The following is a 21499-nucleotide window of genomic DNA, read 5'->3' on the forward strand; positions in this document are numbered from 1 at the left end:
ACATCCTCAGGAGCCAGAGAGACCCGTGTTTCTGTGGGTTGTCACTGAACACAGGCTGAGAGGATGTGCTGTGCCAGTGTCCAGGTACAAAACCGAACGGACAAACTGAGGAAGGAGCTGAGGGGCTGTTTCTAAAAGTGCTTACTGAGGAAATACCCTCCTTGTGTGGCCCCAGAGCTCTGGCAGATCACACAGACTGGCTCCTGTCTCGAGGCTCTCACCAAGGACACTGTGAATGATGACTGGAGCAGGTGATTCTGCGCTTTTTATACAAAAATGTTTATTTAAATTAAAGAAATAAAACTTGTAACTCAATAAACATTCTGTCCTCTGTTTTTATTTGATTGCCATAGGAGTTACACAAAGACAAGGAAAAAATACTTTAAATTTAGTAGTAGATAAGGAAGACATCACTTTTCAAAAGGTATAATGTGGGAGTTATCTGGACAATTAGTCTTTCGGTTAATAGTTAATTAGAGTATCCTTATGAAAGTTCTTAATGTTTATCACTAAATTGTCAAATATGTTAAAAACAACTTAAGAAAATAAATTAAACCCCCATTTTCTTCTCTTTCTCAGTTCCTATGACAGACTTTCTCTCTGCAGATACAGAACAAGTCTCGAAATTCTGAGAGGTCTCCCCGTATGGAATCCTTCCGAATTTCCATGCTGAAATACTCAGGTATGGTTTGTGCATTGCTCTTCATCAAAACCCAAGTAATTGCTTAAATTTTGCCTTTTTCTCTGAAAACTTTTGGGGTACAACAGTTGATGAAAATTTTGTTTGGAAAATGTTATAAGCAGTAGGTGGATACATCTAGGAAGTGAAATGACTGTAAACTTCTGGGTTTTTCCATTGCAATAGAAATTTTCTTCTAAAGGTTCACTGGTTAAGCACATCTTTTCTTTCTGAATTTCAATATTGCTCCAGTATGTTTCCAGCTACTCAGTACTTCCTAAAGTCAACCCTTTCTGTCTTTGAATCAATGTTCAATCAGAAAGAGCTTGAATTAATCTTGTAATACTTGGAAAAGCTTTACATTTCATTTTAGTGTATTTTTCTCAGGAATCCTGTATTTTTAGCTTATTTTTATCTTTGTAAGTATAAAAAGAAAAACAAAACAAACCCCAAGGCCTCCACTTCAGCACAGTGGGAATTAGTCACATATGCAGATAGTATCATTTATTATATACCTTTGTTTCTCTCTCCTCAGCTTTTCCTTTGTCTCACATTTTGTAAGTTTATCTGAGGACTTAGTTTCAAGGCTCTCACCCCATTTTAAAAAGTGTTGGTTATTGGAGGTTTGGGGTTATAAAATAGAAAAACTGTAGGTTTTTTATATATAATGTAGTTTTGTGGATAAGCATCTTCATAAAAACTTCATAAAATATTCTTTACATCTCTAGGAATCCTTTAGAACAAGTAAACAGGAGTCATAATCAGCATTCTGACAGTATGTCTCATCTTAAAAGTGCTCAGCAAGGTTAATTAAATTACAATTTAAAATTAGATTCTGCATTTACCTATTTATTCCATGAATTACTGCTGACTGACCCTGGATTTCACAAAGAAAAACACTTTTTAACAGAAAATCCATAACAAACTCTTAAGAAGTGCTCTGGTTTGAGACTGAGGACCTGAGGTGTTTTGCATTGAGTTTAATTTTCTCTGTTTTTACAAAAGCTTGTTTCTTTTCATAATATGCAGCTTCATTAATAAATGTTGGATAGACTGTGCAGTTCCCTTGATATGGAATTACTTTTCCATCAAGAGTCAAAAACAGAGGATCACCATTGTTCAGTGGCTGCCAGTCTTGATCCTTAGGGAAAGAAAATAAAGAGGATATATTTACTTTCAAGTTTTTATATATTCTGTAATTCCTGAGTTTATGCTCAATAATTGTAATTTCTGCAGTTTATGACAAAAGCTTTTAGAAGAATTCCTTTTAATCTGCAGCTGGTAATTTTGGATGTCTGGCCCTCATTTTCAGGCTGGTAGAGGTGAACTAGAAGGAAACTGCAGATGCTCACAATTGATTAAATATATTCTAAAAAATTTTAGAATTCAAAATTAGATTTATATTTTAAAATATAAGCTATCATATTGTCTTTTTCTTTTCAGTTTTAGGTTCATAACTTATTTTAGATTCAGTGATTCCCAAGTCAGTCCCTGAAATAGTGATGACCTTAGTGAACCATAGGGAATGTCTGCAGTATTCAATGAACCCATTGGGAATATTGGCATTTTAAATATTTATTACTAAAATACACAACAATGTAGCAGGAGCAACACAAGAATACGTAGAAAATGTCAGAAATAGAAACTATTCCAGCATTTACCTGCAGTTTAGGGTGAATAATAGCAATAATTTCATCATTCTTATTCCTGGGATAATCTACTTTCTCCATTATTTTAAAAACCTCGATTGTACACGGTGGAAATTCTTTTCCTAGAAAGAATAAATGTAATTTAATGTCAAAATGAACAACTGCCTGTTAAAAAGAACAATACATTATTTATTCTCTTTAGAATGGCTCAAACCATTGGGTTGTTCCCTCAGAGTGAGTTGCAAAATGATGATCCAGTCACATATTGTAGCATATGGAGCCCAGGCTTAAATTTGCTGCTGAAATGTGACTTTTCCCTGTATAGTTAAAAAGATCTATTTTGTAGACGAGGAAATCAATGAAAGGCCTGTGTTTGGTAATGCTGCACAGCACAGAATGGTGTCAGTGGTATTTAATCTTTACCATTCCAGCACAATAATGAAAATTCTGGCATGCAAAACTGCATTATTTTCCTTCTACTTCCAAAAAAAACCCCAAACCCCACTGATAAAATGTACTCTGAAAGAATTTTAAATACCTATTTTGTCAGGATGTATTTTAGATAGTACCCTGGTCTAACCAAATCTTACCAAATGTATTGACTTTCATTTTAGAGAGCAATTCTCTCCCCACCCCTTTGTACCTGTTGAAGGGTGACAATGTTGTAGCCCAGCCTATTTTAAATATTCTCTTAAAACAGCCCACTGACGTGACACAGGAGGTTGTAATCTCTCATTACCTTCATTAAAAAGCTGCACAAAATCAAGGCCATGTTTGACAATCTTCCTCATTTTGTCCAAAATATCAGCTCTAGCAACACCTTGTGGCTGGGGCCCCACCTCGACTCCTGTTTGCAGATGAGGGAGATTATTAGTGTTGCAATAACATAACACAGGCTCACACTGCACAGCAAAAATAGGTGTCTGATGGGTCAGTGTTTAATGTTTTTAAGCAGAATTGTAAAGCACAGTTCTGTGAGATTTAAGGCAACAGACAATTTAGCTCACCAATCTGGGTCAGTTAAAGAATTGTATGTATGTTTTTGAGTGTGCTATGAGGGTAAGAGAAAGAGCCAATATGTATTTGTTTCTCTTATTCTTTTCCTCATGCTGTCTATTCATGCTGCATTTTAGAGAATTCGTTGTTTAATAGGAAAAGCAAAGTAATGATTATTTTTTTGTTATGGTTATGATTCTGTAAATGAAAAAGTTAACCAATTCCATGCAGAACATCGGTTCCCCCTTCCTTTATCACATAGGGATAACTTCCTGACTAACAAACAGTGTTTCAGCCTGATTTAGAGGACATAAACATTGATTTTCTGGTTCTGTTACTTCCTCCTTCTCCTCGTATATTATAAATATTTTCTGCAAAAAGTGAGTTAATTGAGTTTAAGAATTTCCATCTGGCTCCTGTATTTTGCAAGCCAGAACTCTGATTGTGTAAATCAGAACTCTTCAGAAGAATGAATAATCATATAAATTCAATTCAGTAAGCATATTGTCAAACAAACAACTACTGGTGATCATAACACAGTGAAACGAACACATCTGGAAACAGCCATGTTTTAAATCATTTATGGGGGCTTAAAATAGTCTTTAGTTTTCATATTTACCGACAGGATGTTTTGCTACAGATCGAGTTGTTGCATATTTCAGGCTGGGATGTTCGATGAGCAGAGCAGGGCAGAGTTCTGGAGCCAGAGCCTTCTGTGGAGACGGTTTAAAGACGTCTTTGTTATGCAAATGGTTTAAAATGTTGTGCCACAAAAGATTACTGATGCAGAAGTGATTTACACAATGTCTTCAATATGTTGCCTTTATTTCAAGGCCCTCAAGGAAGTAGGACATCTTTAGAAAATGCACAAAGCTGTGTTTGTTGGTCTCAGTTCCATTAACTCGGGCCAGGCAGCTCCACTGAACCACAACTGAGCACAGTTCTAGTCTGAGACTGCCAGCAGAGAAAAATCTCCTCAGCAGGGTTCCAAAACTTAGAATTGAAACGCTCTAAAGCAGATTTCAACTTTGTTTTGGTTTTATTTTGTTTTTAAATGTTAGGTTCTGTTATGAGGACACAGACTGTGAATTAAGCCTTATTTCAGTCTTCTTTTTTGCCATTTTTGCTGGTTTAGACATCTTTCTTGATGACTGCCCACCATTGCCCTTCATGTAATTTTAGTTTTCTGTAGCTCCAAATATCTTAGAAAGATTTACATGGAATATATATCATAAGAAAAAATTAAAATGTTAAAATAGACCTTGTTTCTAAGGAAAAAAAATTAAAATTCCACACCTTTGGCCCAACCTGGATTCCATCAGTCATTGTCACTAGAATTCAACCAGCACTTCTGCAAACCTGACTCTATTAAAATTTATCAGCTTCAGGAACAGCAGAATCAAACAGATTCTAAAGCCATATCTCTATTCCTATAAATACTGATGAAGGGAACATTTCTCATTACCCAGTTCCATTATTTTTTACATGTCTTTATTTAATGAAATTAATGTTTAACTATTTAGCATGTGTGACCCAAATTTATCCAAGTTCCTGACAGATTAGTGTGAAAGCAGATTAAATTACATTAATTTTCTTAGTTGTTATTCTAAGCATTCCTTTTTGCCCATCAGTCTTACTAATGCTCATTTTAATACATGAAGATTATGATGATTTAAAATCTGAATTACCTGATATTATAATCAAATTATTAATTATCTCTGATTAAAAAAAACCATCCTATGAGTAATTAAATATTTTAAACAGTTTTGCAGAATAAAAAATAGTATATTTAAAGAAACTACAAAATAATATATAGTAATACAACATTACAACTAATAATCTATTTTAATAGTTCATTTAAATTAGTTTTACCTTGATATAATGAACCATTTGAATTGTAAAGTCATCCCTGGAGTTTTCAAGAATAAGGGTACCACCCATGTTAGAAGTGGTGTTGTGAAGGTCAAAAATAAGGTCATAGGCATCATCACTACCTTTTGGGCCAAATATATGATTGATTTCCTGAGCCCTTCTCACTTCATATGGAATATCTTCCACCACTGGCCTGCTGTTAATATCAGCACAAAGAAATTAGTGAGCTCATTCCATGGCTTTACAGTCAACAAAACATGTATAGCCTTTTCTTTTGACTTTAATTCCATAATGGACTGGAGTTGAAATCACCTATTTAATTACCAAACTCTTAAAAAACTGGCTGAATGTGTGCTTGAAAAAAGCAAGTGGGATTGTTCCACAGGTGTTACAATTATGTGTCTTGTGCAGAAGGGTGTTAGAATCATTCAGTCTGATTTTAGCTGGAGACAATTTACTTCTCTCATTTCTTTGCATCCCAAAATTTCCCCCATGCATAAAACCAACTAAAAATTTATCAGCATCTTGAAGCACTTCCAAGATTGGATCCACCTCCTACTGATGACAACATTCAGACATCAGTCCATGATGTTTTGCCTTGGACATCACTCTCAAGGTCTTTTGTAACTTGTTTTATTTCCTATCTTCTCATACTCCATTGCTTTCAGCCCTCCTGAGTCTCAAAGCTCACAGAATATTTTGCTGCCTCAAATCTGTTCCTCCTAAGTTTTAATACTTGTGATTTCAGGTGACTCAGCCTGTATTATGCTTTAAAAAAAAATGGTCTCAGCCTAAGGAAAAGTCTGGGATCTGCTTCCAGTGTGTGTGAGGGCTCTGTAGGACACAGGACACATCTCTCCTGTGTAATAACAGCGTATAAAGCCTCTGTGGGCTCAGACCTGGTCCCTGTGGACAGTAAATCTGGTTTGGATGACAGGCCTGGGACACCACCCAAGTACAATCCAGACACACCTACAGTGTTTTGCACTAAACTCAGTTTTCTTTCTCAATACAGCTCCAGCTTTGTAATATTTGAATTTTTTAAGAAATACTGGTATTATGTTGCATAAAGGAAGTTTTTTGTGAAATGCTAACAAAACACCTTACTATTTGCATGGGTATTTAAGCATCACAGGAGGTTGCTGAGGAAAATTATGGGATCACCGCTGCTGGATCATTAGAAATGGCAAGACATAATCTGCTAGGAATATCTATATGCAGTTGATCCACTGGTGTGATGGAGGTGGATTAGATTTTTTTATGTGAGCCCTTAAAGCTCCTTTTTCTATTTCTGACTCTATGTATCACATAATCTACCTTTGTATTCCTTAGTTCTGTCTTTGGAATTTGAGGTTTCTTCACATAAAAGTGTTAAATTTATGCTTCTTATTGAAGCCAATGGGACTTACACCATTACTTGGAATAGTATAAGGGTTTCACTCTCCTTATTTGTAAAATCTTAATTTATAATCTTGAAGGTTCTACACTGAAAGGGATCACAGGAAGCTAGTCAGTAGTGCTTTAACAGGACCAGGCAACTTCATAGGATTTACTGAGGAGTATTATTTAAAAAATGAAGACAACCTGCAGGTGTCTTAATCTGCTGTTTTTTCAAGTGTTTTATGTTCAAAGCAGCTGAAAGCAAACAAAACCACTTTTGGTTTTTGTATGTTTTTCCTAAGTAAACAATTAAAAGAATGACCTCAACGCTTATGTGTTAACATCTGTTTATCTTAGATATAATAATCAACAAAAAAATTCTAAGATGAAAAGGCAGCTGAAAAGGTGTGCAGGGTAAGAGTAACTATGTTTGCAGAATATATGCAATATATATTTCCTTCAGTGGTATTCACCTTTACCATTAAAAGTGTTCTGAAACAGAATTACCTGGTTAGCATGCAACTATACCAGGAATAAGAATGTTTATACAGCAAAGTACACCTCTGGAATAGGTATCTCAAGAGCACAGAAACTTCAAATCCTATTCAAAATGTAAAATCAGTTACTATTTTACAGTAATTACAGGTTGCATTTCTTCTAAAATAATGAGTCAGTTAAATTATTGAGATTTTTTGGCTATCCTTTTGCCATAGATTATTTCTAACTTAGCTAATTTCAAGTTTTCATCTTTTACTGTACATAAGTGGAATTAAATACATTTCCCTGCTTTGTGTGCCATTCTTTCAGATACTCGGATGTCAACACTTAAATTGCTTTTATCTGCCATTTCCTGCAAATATAATTGTATTCAGGAGAGCTCCAAAGCTAAATTGCACAAGACGTGAGAAATAATGACTTTGCAGCCCAGAACTGTGATACTCCAATTCACACAAATACAGCTGATCTAATGCTATTTTAAAATGCTGTGTTTAAGGTAATGTGTTGGCTGGAGAGTCATTCTGCCAGCAATAGGAATGAATCTGTTAACACTCACGCAGTTCATTCTTTTTTGGGTTAAAGGTCAGGGATTTCAGTTATGTGACTGCACAGTTAAAGCAGCAGTGGAACTCGTGTTAACATTTTAATCTGGAAAGGATTTTTAAAACTGCAGTTTTAAAAGTAAAACAACAGAAAGCCCAACTGTTCTTACCCAAGACTGTCAGGGTCGAAAACCCGGTTGAGATCACAGTCAATGTATCTCGTGCACTTCTCCACAGCTCTGGGGTTGGTGAGAAATGGTTTCACTTCCATTCCAGGTCTTTGGATCTCAGCTCCATTCTCTTGCCAGTGCCTGACCAGTAACACCCCTGATAACTCATTGCCATGAGTTCCCCCGAAGATACCGACCCGTCTCACCGGAGGTTCAGCAAGAGCAGAGGAGGAGGAGGAGGAGGAAGTCATGCTTTTCAGCAGCTCTGACAATTGCTGAAGGCAAACCAGAAAATAATGGTAAAGTAAAACGTTTGCCTCCAAAAAGAAAAAAAAAAAATAAAATTTCTTTTCAGTAGGAGACTCTTTAAGCCTGTTTAGGTCAGATGGGAAAGAAAGTGAATGAACATTTCTCTGAGAGTTCTTGACTCCCGTTTTGAGGTGGGAGTTGCCAACCTGACCCTCCTCCCTCCCAAGGAGCCTCCCCTCTGGTTTCCGTATTTAGAAACGTCTCCAAGGCTGCTCATGGTACTGTTACACAGTTCAAAAGTTAACTTCTCCAGGAAACCTCTAATAATTTATACTATGTAGGTAAATCCTGTGCTAATGACAGTATAAAAGGCTTTTTTAATGTAAACTTTAATAATGCACTTATATATCTCTGACATTTTTGCACTGCAAACTATACGTAACAAGTATTCTTGTGTATGTTTGGTTGCATAAATATTACACTATACAAGGGCAGAATAATTTAAAGGGAGCAAAACCAGTAGAATAAGAACCATATCTTGGCTCTAGTCCTGCACAAAATGCTGAAACATCAAGTATTTTAATCTAAAAAACCAAGAACAGCTGAGTTCCTCAAAGCATGTTGGGGCTTGTACGACCTTTTTCGGTTTAGAAATCTGAAGAACAGTGATTAGAAGGAACAGGAGCTGAAATTACAGTGCAATTTATCCATGACTGACTTACCAAGCGTTCCTGGCTCCAGTTCTATCTCGGGATCTGCTAACACAGACCTCTAACACACTGAAACAACTTTGCCAGGGACAACCCTCTAACTTCTGCAGTCTCTTACTAAAAAGGAAACAGATCTAGACCGCGATGGGACAATAGTTGTGTTCTTCCCCCCCAAAAAAACTTAGTCAGCAACTTTTCTTCCATTTCCAAAAGCTTTCGAAAAGGCTTCTGAAACTTAAGCCAAAGAGCAGCTGTAACTTCCATCCTGAGGATCAAAGCATTTAGAATAAACGGTCTTAATAACAGAAAAATAAGTTTTAACTGCTGTCAGTGACAGAAGTATTTGCAATTAGTATCTGACACGCAATATAAACATAAAAAAATGTTACACTGCAAGGGAATAAAGAATGTTTATTGAACAATTCCTTTTTATTAAGATTACACTCCAGTGACTGAGAGAGTGTTTGGCTAGTGCCTGGGAGAGGCTTTATAACCCAGGCTGACAGACTGTAGGTCTAGGAAAAGCTAAACAGGATTTATCTAGACAAGTTCTGCCAGGAATATATTTCCTACAAAAGTTCCTCTCTCTGTTTCAGATTTGCTGAACCTTACAGCAAGTTAATACAGGGAGACTGTTTACTTAAACACTCAACTGTATTACTCCTGTACTTAGAAGCTGTCAGATATTTAATCAGAGTAAGTAATTTATTAAACAAAGTAGTAAAGTTGTATTTTACAGCTCTGGACAGTCTGTGCTGTCCTTTGACCCGTCTCTTCAGTGGTGGTGCCAAAATGACCATTGACACACTGCCCGAAAACACGATTTGTGATCTGCATCTGGGTTTGCTGCATTTAAACACGGCATCAATTTGAGGAATAAATGGCAAAATGCAAATGTGCAGGGTTAGAACATATAGTTTGTCTTTTATTGCCGCTAGCACTGTAATGGTTATAATTCCTTCCAAAAAGCTGAATGAAACACAGAGATCGTCTGTGCGCTTACCTCATTTAACATGCAAGAAGTTTGTCTCCTGAGAGCAGCGTTCTTAGGACAGTGACAGTGAATTTCCAAACATAAGTTTAGGAACCAAAGCCCTGGAGGTTTCTTTTATCCCCTTAGAGCACTTACGGTCCAAACGCTTTAACTCCTGGTCTCCCAGGACAGGCACCTGCCAATTTGGGGATAAATGTAAACGCTTGGAAAGTTTTAACTCTTCAGAAATAAACACTGGGACCAATCCCTTGTTCCCGTGCTTTGCCAATGTTTGCACTCTGAAAAATTATGTAGGATATTTAGTTTATTAAGAATTCAGATTGGCTTGATGTGCTACATACAGATGTGCATCTGTGATGTGCATCTGAGAGCTTGGAGTACAAGCCACAAGCTGAAAAACGTATGTAATAATAACATGTAAATGAAACTAAGCCTAGCTATTAAGGTCATGAAGGTACGTGTATGTGTGTATATATATAGTGTATAGAACTGCAATGTGGCTCTCCAGAGCCTTCCAAGGCTGAAGAAAAAGCATTACAAAACAGGCTCCAAGCATGCCAAGCACTAAGGTTTTACACAGTTGAAACCAGCCGCGTGTAAAAGCCAGAACAGTGGTTGAAGAGGAAAACAACGTGAAACTGTGGATAATTTTATTTACATCCACGTCTGTGTTTACACATTTGTGGGGATTCAGCTCCTGCCCTGTGTTCTCTTAGGCTGACGCTGGACACCACGTGGGCCAGTTTACACGTGGTAATTAAGCCCCACCGAGGACTGATTAAATGATTTAATGGTTCCTGGGAGCCGCGCTCCTCGCCCCAGCCCGGGCCGGGGGGTTCCCTCAGCGGGGCTGCCGCAGCGCCTTCCCGCCATTTTCGCACCGCCTGAGGCGCGAGCGCGCGGCCGAGTGTCCGTTATTTTTGGCGGGCTTCGCCTCAGGGCTGACCCTCACCCCTGTCCCTCAGTCCAGTCCCTCAGGGCTGACCCTCAACCCTGTCCCTCATCCTTGTCCCTCAGGGCTGACCCTCACCCCTGTCCCTCATCCCTTCCCTCATCCCTGTCCCTCAGGGCTGACCCTCACCCCTGTCCCTCATCTTTGTCCCTCAGGGCTGACCCTCACCCCTGTCCCTCATCCTTGTCCCTCAGGGCTGACCCTCACGGCTGACCCTCACCCCTGTCCCTCAGTCCAGTCCCTCAGGGCTGACCCTCACTCCACACCCTCAGGCTCCCTCCACGGCGTCAGAGCCCTCAGCCCGCGGCCGGCGCTGCCGCCTCCGTGTGAGGCACTGCCGAGGGTCGCCCTGCTCTGCCTGAGCTTACTGTTTTTCTACAGCGTTTTCTCTGGGTTTTAGTTGCTTATCTTCAGAAGAGGCCAGAAAACAACACGCTCTAAGCTCCTATGCGGTGCAAAAACTCTCTATAAATTGAAATGTAAAACTTAATGGGGTTTTATTTTACAAGCGTTTTACTGGGGGCCATTAGGTTTCATAGTGCTAGGAATATGCTTTAAATTGTATAACGACAATGGACTAGAGGCTGCTTTAATGTCATCGCACGTGTAATTGATGTATCTCACAGAAGTAAAGACTAAATTGATCTATTAGTCAGCTGTGGTAGAAGCTGCGCTTCATTCTTATTAACATTTTTAATAGCTGCGTATGGTTAACTGTCAGATCAAAATAAATGTAGAGGGAATGTCTTGTATTATTTATACATCTAAATATGCAGTATTATTCATATGCCACTGAAGGCAACATGCACCAGTAGCTAAATCTGATAGAATAGCAAGTAAAGCTGCATACAGTCTCTGTAGTATCCTCAATGTGTACATTGATACACAAAGATTACAAGTAGATTAATCAAAAAACAAATATGGCAAAGTACCTATACCTAACATGCTAATATATATTTCTTCTGTTTGTAATATTTGGTTTATAGTAATATCTTTTTGATTTGTGATGTATTTTATGTATGAGGGAATTGGCTAAAGGTTTTAGATCTGTACCATGAAGTACAGAAAATAAGTTTATTTTTGAACCATAATACTATTTTTCACATAATAATTAAACTGGTTTTATCTTCAAAGCTTTGTACCTTGCCATCACCTTTGTCTGCAATGTATAAATACGCATTTTTTTATTAGTGTTTCATTTTCAGGAATTTTAAAACAAAAATCCTTGTATTTGGATATATGTGTACTTTTAAATTCAGGAGTGAATTCAATATTTTTTCAGCACTTAAAAAAAGTGGAGAATAAAACTTTTACTTCAAAAATATAATCATTTGGGCCTTTAATCTGCAAAAACCAGTTGCATGTTATGTATGTACCTGTGGATCTTCTAAATGCAGTACAGCTGCTTGTATGTTTTAGGCTTGTGTCTGAAGTGATGCCAGTCACTGGGTCTGCAGAGTTCACAGAAACTGCCAAAATCACATGAAATTTGGATGTGTTTACGGCATTAATTAATTTACTTTGCTTATCTAACTTCCATACAGCAAATCTGGAGTAATCAATACATCGTTGCCTGTTAAGACTCAGCAAAGAAATGAAAAGGAGTTTTGGTGACACCTCAACTCGCAGCACAGCAGGTACTGGCCCTTGTTTTGTGCTTTACCACTCACACCTCATTATCCTTTTGTATATAAATATATTTTTTTATATATATATACACACACATAACTATACATGCAGTGTGCACACAGGATGTTCAGAATTCAGCCCTAGATCCCCATTTCCTGAGTGGACTTCAACGGGTTACCTGTTTATTGCAGCACAGGGCAAGATTTTGGCTGGATTCAAGGAACTGGTCACTCAGGGAAAGGTTTCCTTCACAAGATTATGTGCAGGACAGAGGGCTGGGAATATCAGTTCTGTGAGGGAATGGTCTGTTAAGTGTTTATGAAATGTAATTCCTATGGGTGATGTAAAATAACTGTTAAGTCATTTTATTTATTAAGTGTAGATTGTGTATCCTTTTGCTATTAATATGGTATTATTACTTGAATTTTAATTTTAGGTTGTCTGCCTGTACCGCTGTTCAATCAGAAAAAAAGAACTAGACAGCCCCTCACTTCAAATCCAATTAAAAATGAGCCAGGTGCCGGTTCTGGGACTCGTACATATGACTTCTCTCCCACATCATTTGGTAAATAAGATATATTTTATTCTTTTTAGAGGCTCTAAATCAAATAAATCTTAACTTCCTGATTGTATTCTGAGTAATCAGACATTGTCTTTATCAAGAACTTTATGCACCCTTTATATCTATTTCTGAAAAGTTCATTATGTAAAAATTGTCCTCCAGGAAACTTCTTTCTCCTCCATACAATTGAGCTTTTTATACTTCGTGTCTAGAGGGAGTTTGACTCTTTGTGTGTTGGAGAATGAAGTAGCACTGGCATTTAAATCAAGTCTCTTGAAACCGACCTTTTGTTTTCAGTTGATTTCAATCAACATTCAAGTCCTGTGTTACAAGAAGAAACATTTATAAGATGTCTTTCTTGTAGTCCAGAAAGGAACTTCTGTTCTTCAGTTTGGGCTTGGAAAGAACAGTGTAGAATTCTGCCTTTAGTGCTTTCATTATGGTCTACTTGTAATAAAGTTAAAAAGTTTCCTTATAATACAGTAAAAAAGTCTCTGTTGCTAACAAGTCTAATGTTTGTAAATGAACCGTTGTCTAGAGAAGCAACCTACTTGTTAGAAGTTGCCTTATAATTACAAATATCAAAGGATCCCATTCCCTTTTTTTTTTCCCACCTTCTCCTTCCTGTGTGAGCCTGTTTGTGGGACATTAAGCAGATATAGAGTAGGAGCCCTACATAATAGACCTATTACTTTTCAATCTTCTCTGTACCCATATCCAATCCTTTGCCTTTTGAAAATTAGGCTGGGGAACTGCACACCCAGAAGTGGCTGAACTGCAGAAAGCAGCAAACAGTGGGTATGTAAAAGCAGGTTATTTGTTGCTTTTTGATTTTTATTTGGATACTAATTGTTTCACAAACTATGATCCATGTGTCTTTCTTACAATAAAGCTGCTACTATGTCACTGATACTTTAAACTTATATTTGAAAGCCAAACAGAACATCAGATGGCTCCTTCCCTCATGAAACCACCAAATGCATCAAAGTTTAATTTAGCAAATGCTGGAAAAAACTTGGCTGCCTGCAGGTTGGTGGAGTCTTTAATGTCTATTATCCTTCCTTTTTGTTCTCATGTGAAAATACATCTTACATTTTCCCATATTCCTGTAGCATTCAGAGAGACCCTTTTAATTCTCAGATCATCACTGTAGTCCTAAATAATTACATTGTGCTTATGAGTCAAACCCCACTGAAATGACATATCTTTCCAGTGTACCTAATGAGGCCTATTAATTAGACCCAATATCAGGCCTATAATTCAGTCTTACCGTAAAAGTTGATTGAATTTTGCTGGTAATTTTTTGAGATTTGCCTTTACTTGAAGTTTGGCCCACTTCCAACCCAAATTTATCAATAGACTCAAATAAGATTCTATCAGTTTATTTTATATAAAAACTTATAATTAAGACTGAACACAACTGTGCTTTTACAGATTGAGGAAAAGCTGACAGATTCTGATGCCTGGAGCTGGCAGGAAAACTTCCAGCAATGTTACAACTGTCCATTTGTTCCCTTCCTCCTGTTCCTTTCCAAGGGCAAAAAGAGAGTGAATGTTTCAAACAAGACAAAATGGAACAGGATTCATTTCTGAGCTGCCTTTATTAAAGAACTGTGTTAGAAATAATAATGTCAGCACTAGAGTTTGTTGTAAAATGATTTCCTCAGTGATGGTGGTAGAAGAATTTGGAAACATCACTCTCAGAAGAAACTTTGTTTATTTTACTTTAGACTTATGGAAAAAAATGTGAATCTTGGATCAGGAAAGATCCCTTGTACAGGGCAGGATAATAATTGAGGGAAGTTTTAAGGCCTGTTGAAGTCAGCTGGATTTATGCACAGGTGTGATCCCTGCCCTGCATGTGGATTTATTTCAGTGTATACTCAAGTGCTCTAAGTCTGGATGTTTTTAAAGCTAAAGCAACAATACATAGATTACTTTTATATACCTTAATTACGTATCTGAGTATCCAGAACAGATACTGTGATACTGAACTGTGTCTGATGTTGCATTGCAGGAACAGAAATGAGTATACTCTGAGTAACACAGCAGATTCAAGGTCTGAGAGTGGAATTACTCAAAAGTTTGGGAACCTTTCAAATAATTGGAAAACTGTCCAGCAGCAAAAACCCCCTGGTAACCGTAATTCATCTCAGCTCCTCAAAACAGAAACCAGCCAGACAAACACAGCTAAAGGACAGTGGCCAGTGAAACCTAACCCTGCATCAAGAAGTCTGCAGGGTCATAGTCCAGCATATAAATTTAACTACAATATTCAGCAAAATAAGATGAATGAAAACCAAATTGATTTTGTCCCAGAAGAAAAAAGTCAGGTAAAACTTACAGGGAGAGTTAATAGGAATACACAATGAAGAAAGCAGTAAAAAAAAAAAGAAAACTGATGAAAGATGAAGCTTTTGTCAGCCCAAGCTGTCTTAGTATGAACACTTAAGTTTCTGAAAATTTAGAATTGAGATTTTTCATACTATAACTACAAATCCTCAACATTATGTTATAAACTTGCAGGGAGTTGTTTGTATATTCTGAACAAATGCTCTAATGTAAATATTGGCTATTTAGCATAATATATAAATGTCTATGTGCCTTTCAAAATTATGAGTGTATATGTCTAACTTGAGCTTTTGTCCTCCTCTGAAAGGAAGTTCCATCATCTCAAATAAAAATTAGAGACAAAAGGAATTCTTTGCGAATCCTGTCTGCAGTCATTGAAAGTCTGAGGCACTGGAGTCAATATTCTTACAAAGCTGCGCTGTTATTTGAAGTCTTAGGTAAGCACAGTTGATTGGGCTATAACTGATGATAATGGTGGGGCACCAGCGAGAGAATTTTATTCACTTTTGGCACAATAGCTGAAATACTTAAACCCCCAAAATGTTGCTGTGAGCACCATCTAATTTTCCTTCTGGGAGATCCATTCAGCTATCAAAGGTGACTGAAATAGGTACAAAATTAATAATTCAGTCATCTTCCAACATTTAAGCTTCCTCCATACTGTTTCTTTTCTTTCCTTGTTTCTAAAATGTGTTACAATTAATTTTCCTATTTTATAGGAACCTTCTGTAGAGAGGTACAGTTTGACAATAATTCTTAATACAATTAATGTAGGAATAGATTTGAGTCTGGGATGCTTCTAAATATAGGTACAGACTTTTAGTGCATTACACTTTGCATTTAATTGCTGTTGTCTGAGAAATGAACATGACAAAAGGCTGAAATGACTAAACTTTACAACAAGGTGAATAAGAATATACAATCTGTTGGCATCTCAGCTATTATTTTGACAAGACTGCAGATATTTAAGTTGATTTGCATGTGTTCCCACAGAAAGCTGATGCTGACTTGATATATCTCAGTGATTTTGTGTAGTAAATGATGTTTGGTGTCTTGGGGTGTCATTCTTAGTACTGCTCTTTGTTTACACCATGACTAATTTCTGTAAATGGCACAGGCACACTGGATTCTGCAGTCACACCTGGAGCTTATGGGGCAAAGAACTTTCTCCTGAGAGATGGAAAGGAGACCCTGCCTTGTGTGTTTTATGAAATTGTGAGTATTCTGTGTCTGTACATAACACAGGCTCCAATCCCTTTTATGAAGTTAATAATGTGTTGTTCTGATAAAGCAGAAATATTCTGTGTAAAAGGCAGGCTGGATGCTTATACCATATTGATCCCAAACTAGAGCAATAATCCTGTCACTACTTAGGCATCCTTAGGCTTCTGTTTCAGAAAAAAAGGTGGGACTTTCAGTTTAGCTTTTAGGTAGTTGATAATAACAAAAAAGCTGATGTAAATTCCTTCTGTTTGATGTTCTTCAGAATCCAGCCATGCAGAAAGCTTTTGTGGGAGGTGACATAATTGTTTTATTTGTTTATTATGCTTTGATGAAGGACCGTGAGCTTCCAAGACTAATTAGAGGCCGAGTGCACAGGTGCATGGGAAACTATGATGCAAAAAGGAACGTTTTCAAGTGCGTCTCTGTAAGACCAGCAACTGCTCCAGAACAGAACACTTTCCAAGACTTTGTGAAAATTGCAGATGCTGAGATGACAGCATATGTAAAAACAATGAATGAGATGTAGAAGTTGAAATGGTTTCTCTAGTTTTCACTGATCATTACCCAGAAAGGCTGGACATGCTAAAACATTTCCCAAAGCTAACAGGGAGGATCTGGTTAAATAATTGGAAATATCACTGTGCTGTGTTTTGTTTTCACTATTACTTTAGCTCACCCAGTTAAATATGCAATAACAGGGTTTTGTTACATAGTACATTAGACTTTACTGAAGAAATTCTGAATTAAAATGCCAAATTTTGCAGTAGGGCAACTGTCTTAGAATTCAGATTTCCATTGCTTCTCATTGTCTTCGATTTTGAGAAATTCCTTCAATACCTGTTTCAAAACGTTGACTGTATAATTCTCTTGAGGAGTATTTGGTCATGGTTTAATAGGTAACAAACATCACAAAGTTCTCTGGGTAGAAAGTAAAAAGACAGTCTTTATTCCTCTTCAGTTCCAAATAACAGGTGCCCTTTCTTTTGCTGGATGACAAGAACATGTGCAAAAGCTTTGCTAGAAATGAACATAAGAGGTACTACATAAAGATTCCACAGGATGCAGCTGTATCTGCCAGGTATTCCTTGGGTTCCCATTTATATGCTATTTGGTTTTTTTCTTTTTTTTTTAAACAAATAATCAGTATAACACCTGTATAAAATAGCAACAGACCCTGAAGCTGTAGGATGATTCTTCAAGGACACAGAGGAAGTTGAAAAGAAAGAATTATTTGAAGGCAGAACTTCCTCGCCTTTGCCATATAAACACCTTTCATGAGGGATGGACCATGTACATGTTTATGTGCCTTTTGCCTTCAGACATTGACTTTCACAGGTTATTCCTGCTGTTTCTATTTCCTTTTCCCCTACTTCAAAAGCTTTGTAGCAGATCTGTTGGGAGTTGTAAAACAAAAGACTTGTCAAGAAAATAGCAAACAGGATGGGGGTTTTTTATTATTTTATTATACAGTGTTGGCAATTGGAAATTTCACATTTAAAATAATTGAAATATTGTATCCAACAAGTCAAATACAGAAAACAGTTAATATTCTAAAAAGGAGCCAGCTAGTCAACGCAGAAACACATTAATGGAAAATACAGCTTTTAGTTACACTTAAAAAATTATATATTTAGAATAAAACTTGAACCTGGTCCAGTAAATTGTTTGACTTGCAACAGGAAAACGCTTTTACACAGTTTAACGCGCAGACAGTCTTTGTTTTAAAAAGTGATCTGTCAGTGTCAGCACATGTATTGTCAGCAACAGCCCCCTCATGTTCCAGTTGAGATCTAAGGTATGTGCTTTACTAACTGCTGTAAGAATCACTTGCACCATCACCTCCACCTTCTGTGCTAAGCTGGTTCTGAGCGTGGATGTGTCAAGGAGAGCTTTGTCTATCCACTGTGGTGGTCACATCCACGTATCTGATTCCCTTTATGTGTTATAAAATGTTAAAGTTGCACATGGAAGCATTAGCTTAACTCATAAAAGGTGCAGAATATTACAGGATGCAGAGGCTGATGATGTTCACAACAGAAGCTGAGGTTTAAGAAGTAAAGGATTTGGTACAGCAGTGTTGTGAATGGTAAGACTCTGCCATAACAGTATTTTAAAATTACAGAGGAAGCTTGAACTCTGGGACCAGGCCTGTTATCAACACCACCCCAGAGTTGTAGTCCCACTGATTCCAGTTGAATGATTGATGCTTCCAGTTCTGCACATTGAAAGTTACATTAATAAGTAATGGCAGGAATAGGTCGTTTGTGTCTACTGGGTATGTTATGGCTGTTAATAAAAATCTAAAATGATTTTTACTTTCAGTAAGTGTTTAGATCTTTGCAAAAAAAAAGTTCCTACTTTACACTAACAAATCACTTTTTCTAGTGAAACATTAAGTGAACAGTTGTAAACATTACACAAAACAGAAAAAACCCTACACAATACAGTTTATACACACTACTCAACATTTTTCAGTTGTTGGGTGGTTTTTTTTTTAACCATATTGATCCTGTCTTGTATAATGGTTCTAGTGTAAAGGCACAGGTTGGTTAGGAAAGAAAAGCCTGCATCTCTGTCTCTCTACTTCATGGTGATTATTTTCTTTTTGCATGTTGTTTGTTATTCCTCACTTTTCTGACTCTTGTATGAAAATTATCCGTTTCAGGCATTCATTAAAAAAAGTGTAAGACATTACTGAAAAGCACAGTACTGTACAGAAGTGACTGAAATTTATTCTTCTTACTTTAGGGCATTCCTTCAACCTATTTTGTTAAATATATAGAAGATTTAATTTCCTAGTCCCTGTGAGCAGAAGTGCATAGCATGTGCTCTCTCTTTCTTGGTGTACTTCATTCTACGTTGGAATCTGTATTTTCAAAGATTAGTAATGGAACTCGATAAATTTGTGTGCAGAATTTGCTCTTAGAGTGCCTGGAAATGTAACAACAGGACAATTATTTTGGAAAACAGCACAACTTTCCACTGAAGTTTAGAAGGGTGAGGAATGTAAACAAGACTGCAGAAGTCTTTGATGTATATTAAGATAACACAGTGATTGTTCCATCTGTTTGCATTTTCTTGTACATCCTCAGCACGTCTCTGTCTGTCCCTTCACGTACACCTTCCGTTACAAACAATAAAAATTCAGGAATCAGTTGGACTCAGTTAAGTGAAGAATAATAAATTTGATCACCTGGTTTGTGCCAAAACACAAAACTAAGAAGTACATCTCTGAATTAAATATAATCTATGTGATTTTTCTTTTTTAATAAATAATAGAAAATAAAAGATGAGAATAGAATTAGAATTCTATTTTTATTTAAAAGGAAAAACACAACAGGTGGGCGAGATTAGAACCCAATGTTTCTTTTGCTTAAGGCAATCAAGTGCACTTATTTCAATGCTTGATAGTAATGAATTCAGTGCTATTGTGGAAATCAGACCTCACAAAATTCCCATACAGACTAATGAAATATGGCCATTTGCTAGTTCTGACACAGCATCAGATTCTTATTAGTTGAGTTCAATAGCATTTCACTTCACTTTTGTCTTTTTACAGCAATGGACTCTTAATTGTAATGGAAATACTAGAATCTAGTTCATTCTGGCTTGGATTATCACTACATGTAAGGGCCATCGGGCACAGACAGTTTTGTAAACAGAGATTTTTGTTTTCAGCCTTAAAAAACAAACAGTACACCCCAAAATCTAAAGTCGTAATAGTTCAATGAATTTTGTAAAATTCCACTTAAAATTATAATTTAAGAAACACCAAGACCGAATTCTTAGCATTTTTTACCCCTGTTGTTAAAACTATTAAATCATCATGAAGCCTTTGGAAGTAGTTAGATCTCTCAGAAAAAAAAAAATCTAAATTTTATGCAAGTCTTCATGCAGAGGACTCTAAATCTTGGCAATTAGAGCAGTAGTAAAAAATGTGCCCACAACTTACAATACATATATAGACTAAAAAGAAACTTTTTTCTTGTATACAATTCTTTTTAGCTATCAAGCTTAATTTTAGGCCATGGCTACTAGCAGGTGCTTTTTTCACTAATCAAAATAATTGTAACAAAATATCATAATCGATTTTAAAGTTACTGGGTTCATAAAAGTTTTGACGTTTAATAATATATCAAAAGTGAATTGAAGCTTTTAAGACTTACGATTTTGAGACACAAAAGAAACTGGGAGGTAGACAGATGTTTTGAGGATAAACTGATTTTTTTTTTTTTTGTCTAAGGCATTATGCCACTATTTGTTTAGAGCAGTGTAAAGGCTGCTGATTAATCTTATTTCAATTCCAGAGTGTTCTCTGCTCATACTTACGGAAGACTATCAATGCACTTTTGGTCCTTGTGAATCTGACCTTCTCTTCCCCATCTCCTTTCCTCTCTTTAGCAACACAGCTAACTGGAAGTGCTATCATAATTTCTGCCCATTACCTGTAGACAGGAATGTTCTGTTCTTAAAACAGTAATAAAATACTATAAAATAGTGGGTATTGGAGTTGGAGATATGTGCTCTTTTGGTGCATATTTTGCAAAGAATGGTAAAAAGACAGACAACATGACCCCAACAATTGCCAGCATGTACCCCCACCCAATCTGGCAGTCTCCTGCATAGTAGATGTCTGAGTTCTCACAGAATCTCTTCACAGTAGCAGAGTTGAAACCAAAAGGGTAAACCAAAAGCCCAGAAGCCATAATGAACACTAGAGAGGAGAAAGAAAACACACCAATTATTATCGAATGTTAATTCCATTGGACAAAAAAAAAAATCCTTATCTTAGAAAGGCAAATATATATTAAAATCAATGGGAAGAGTCATAGCTTAAAACACCCCTTATGACTGGCAGATTCTCTTCCTTTTCATAATTACCTCTTGTGCACAGCAGTGGTGGGACATGGCAGCAAGGTGGGATTTTTTCATGAGAGCTCTTGCCACTACACAACTTCAGAAACGCTCCAATCCAAATTATGAAGCCATGTCAAAAGTATGATGATTCAGATCTAATGGAATCCAGAGGAGAATTCCTATG

General features: G+C 36.8%; 3 protein-coding genes across 8 annotated transcripts in view; 1 reads left to right on the forward strand and 2 right to left on the reverse strand.

The window, feature by feature from the left end:
- Positions 1 to 319: 319 nt before the first annotated feature.
- Positions 320 to 10098, reverse strand: ASPA (aspartoacylase). The gene is made up of 7 exons (XM_027743844.2): positions 9749 to 10098; positions 7787 to 8061; positions 5197 to 5392; positions 3944 to 4037; positions 3068 to 3175; positions 2341 to 2450; positions 320 to 1820 (listed from the first exon to the last, which is right to left on the reverse strand). The coding sequence occupies exons 1-7, from the start codon at positions 9758 to 9760 to the stop codon at positions 1608 to 1610; spliced, it is 1008 nt and encodes a 335-aa protein (XP_027599645.2). The 5' UTR covers positions 9761 to 10098; the 3' UTR covers positions 320 to 1607.
- A 683-nt stretch (positions 10099 to 10781) lies between these two features.
- The window catches only part of SPATA22 (spermatogenesis associated 22), a 48517-nt gene continuing 37799 nt past the window's right edge, over positions 10782 to 21499 (forward strand). For 2 of the 6 annotated variants that reach the window (XR_005563473.1, XM_027743793.2), the window contains exons 1-8: positions 10782 to 11170; positions 12236 to 12328; positions 12757 to 12885; positions 13626 to 13680; positions 13816 to 13911; positions 14900 to 15215; positions 15542 to 15671; positions 16352 to 16449. Coding sequence is in view for 5 of the 6 variants with exons in the window: in XM_027743793.2 (XP_027599594.1) it covers positions 12286 to 12328; positions 12757 to 12885; positions 13626 to 13680; positions 13816 to 13911; positions 14900 to 15215; positions 15542 to 15671; positions 16352 to 16449 (867 nt within the window). In the remaining variant the exon portion in view is untranslated. Of the gene's footprint in view, positions 11171 to 12235; positions 12329 to 12756; positions 12886 to 13625; positions 13681 to 13815; positions 13912 to 14899; positions 15216 to 15541; positions 15672 to 16351; positions 16450 to 16720; positions 19752 to 21499 lie in introns of those variants that run through there. The other 4 variants (XM_027743769.2, XM_027743784.2, XM_027743774.2 and 1 more) reach the window with 4 other exon arrangements.
- Positions 19905 to 21499, reverse strand: part of TMEM211 (transmembrane protein 211) — a 59483-nt gene continuing 57888 nt past the window's right edge. The window contains exon 3 of the mRNA XM_027743855.2: positions 19905 to 21172. Within this exon, the coding sequence (XP_027599656.2) occupies positions 20946 to 21172 (227 nt within the window). The 3' untranslated portion in view covers positions 19905 to 20945. The remainder of the gene's footprint in view (positions 21173 to 21499) is intronic.

The sequence above is a fragment of the Pipra filicauda genome, unplaced genomic scaffold (genome assembly GCF_003945595.2).
Source record: "Pipra filicauda isolate LSUMZ 115617 unplaced genomic scaffold, ASM394559v2 scaffold211_size2331000_pilon, whole genome shotgun sequence".
Lineage (NCBI taxonomy): Eukaryota > Metazoa > Chordata > Aves > Passeriformes > Pipridae > Pipra > Pipra filicauda.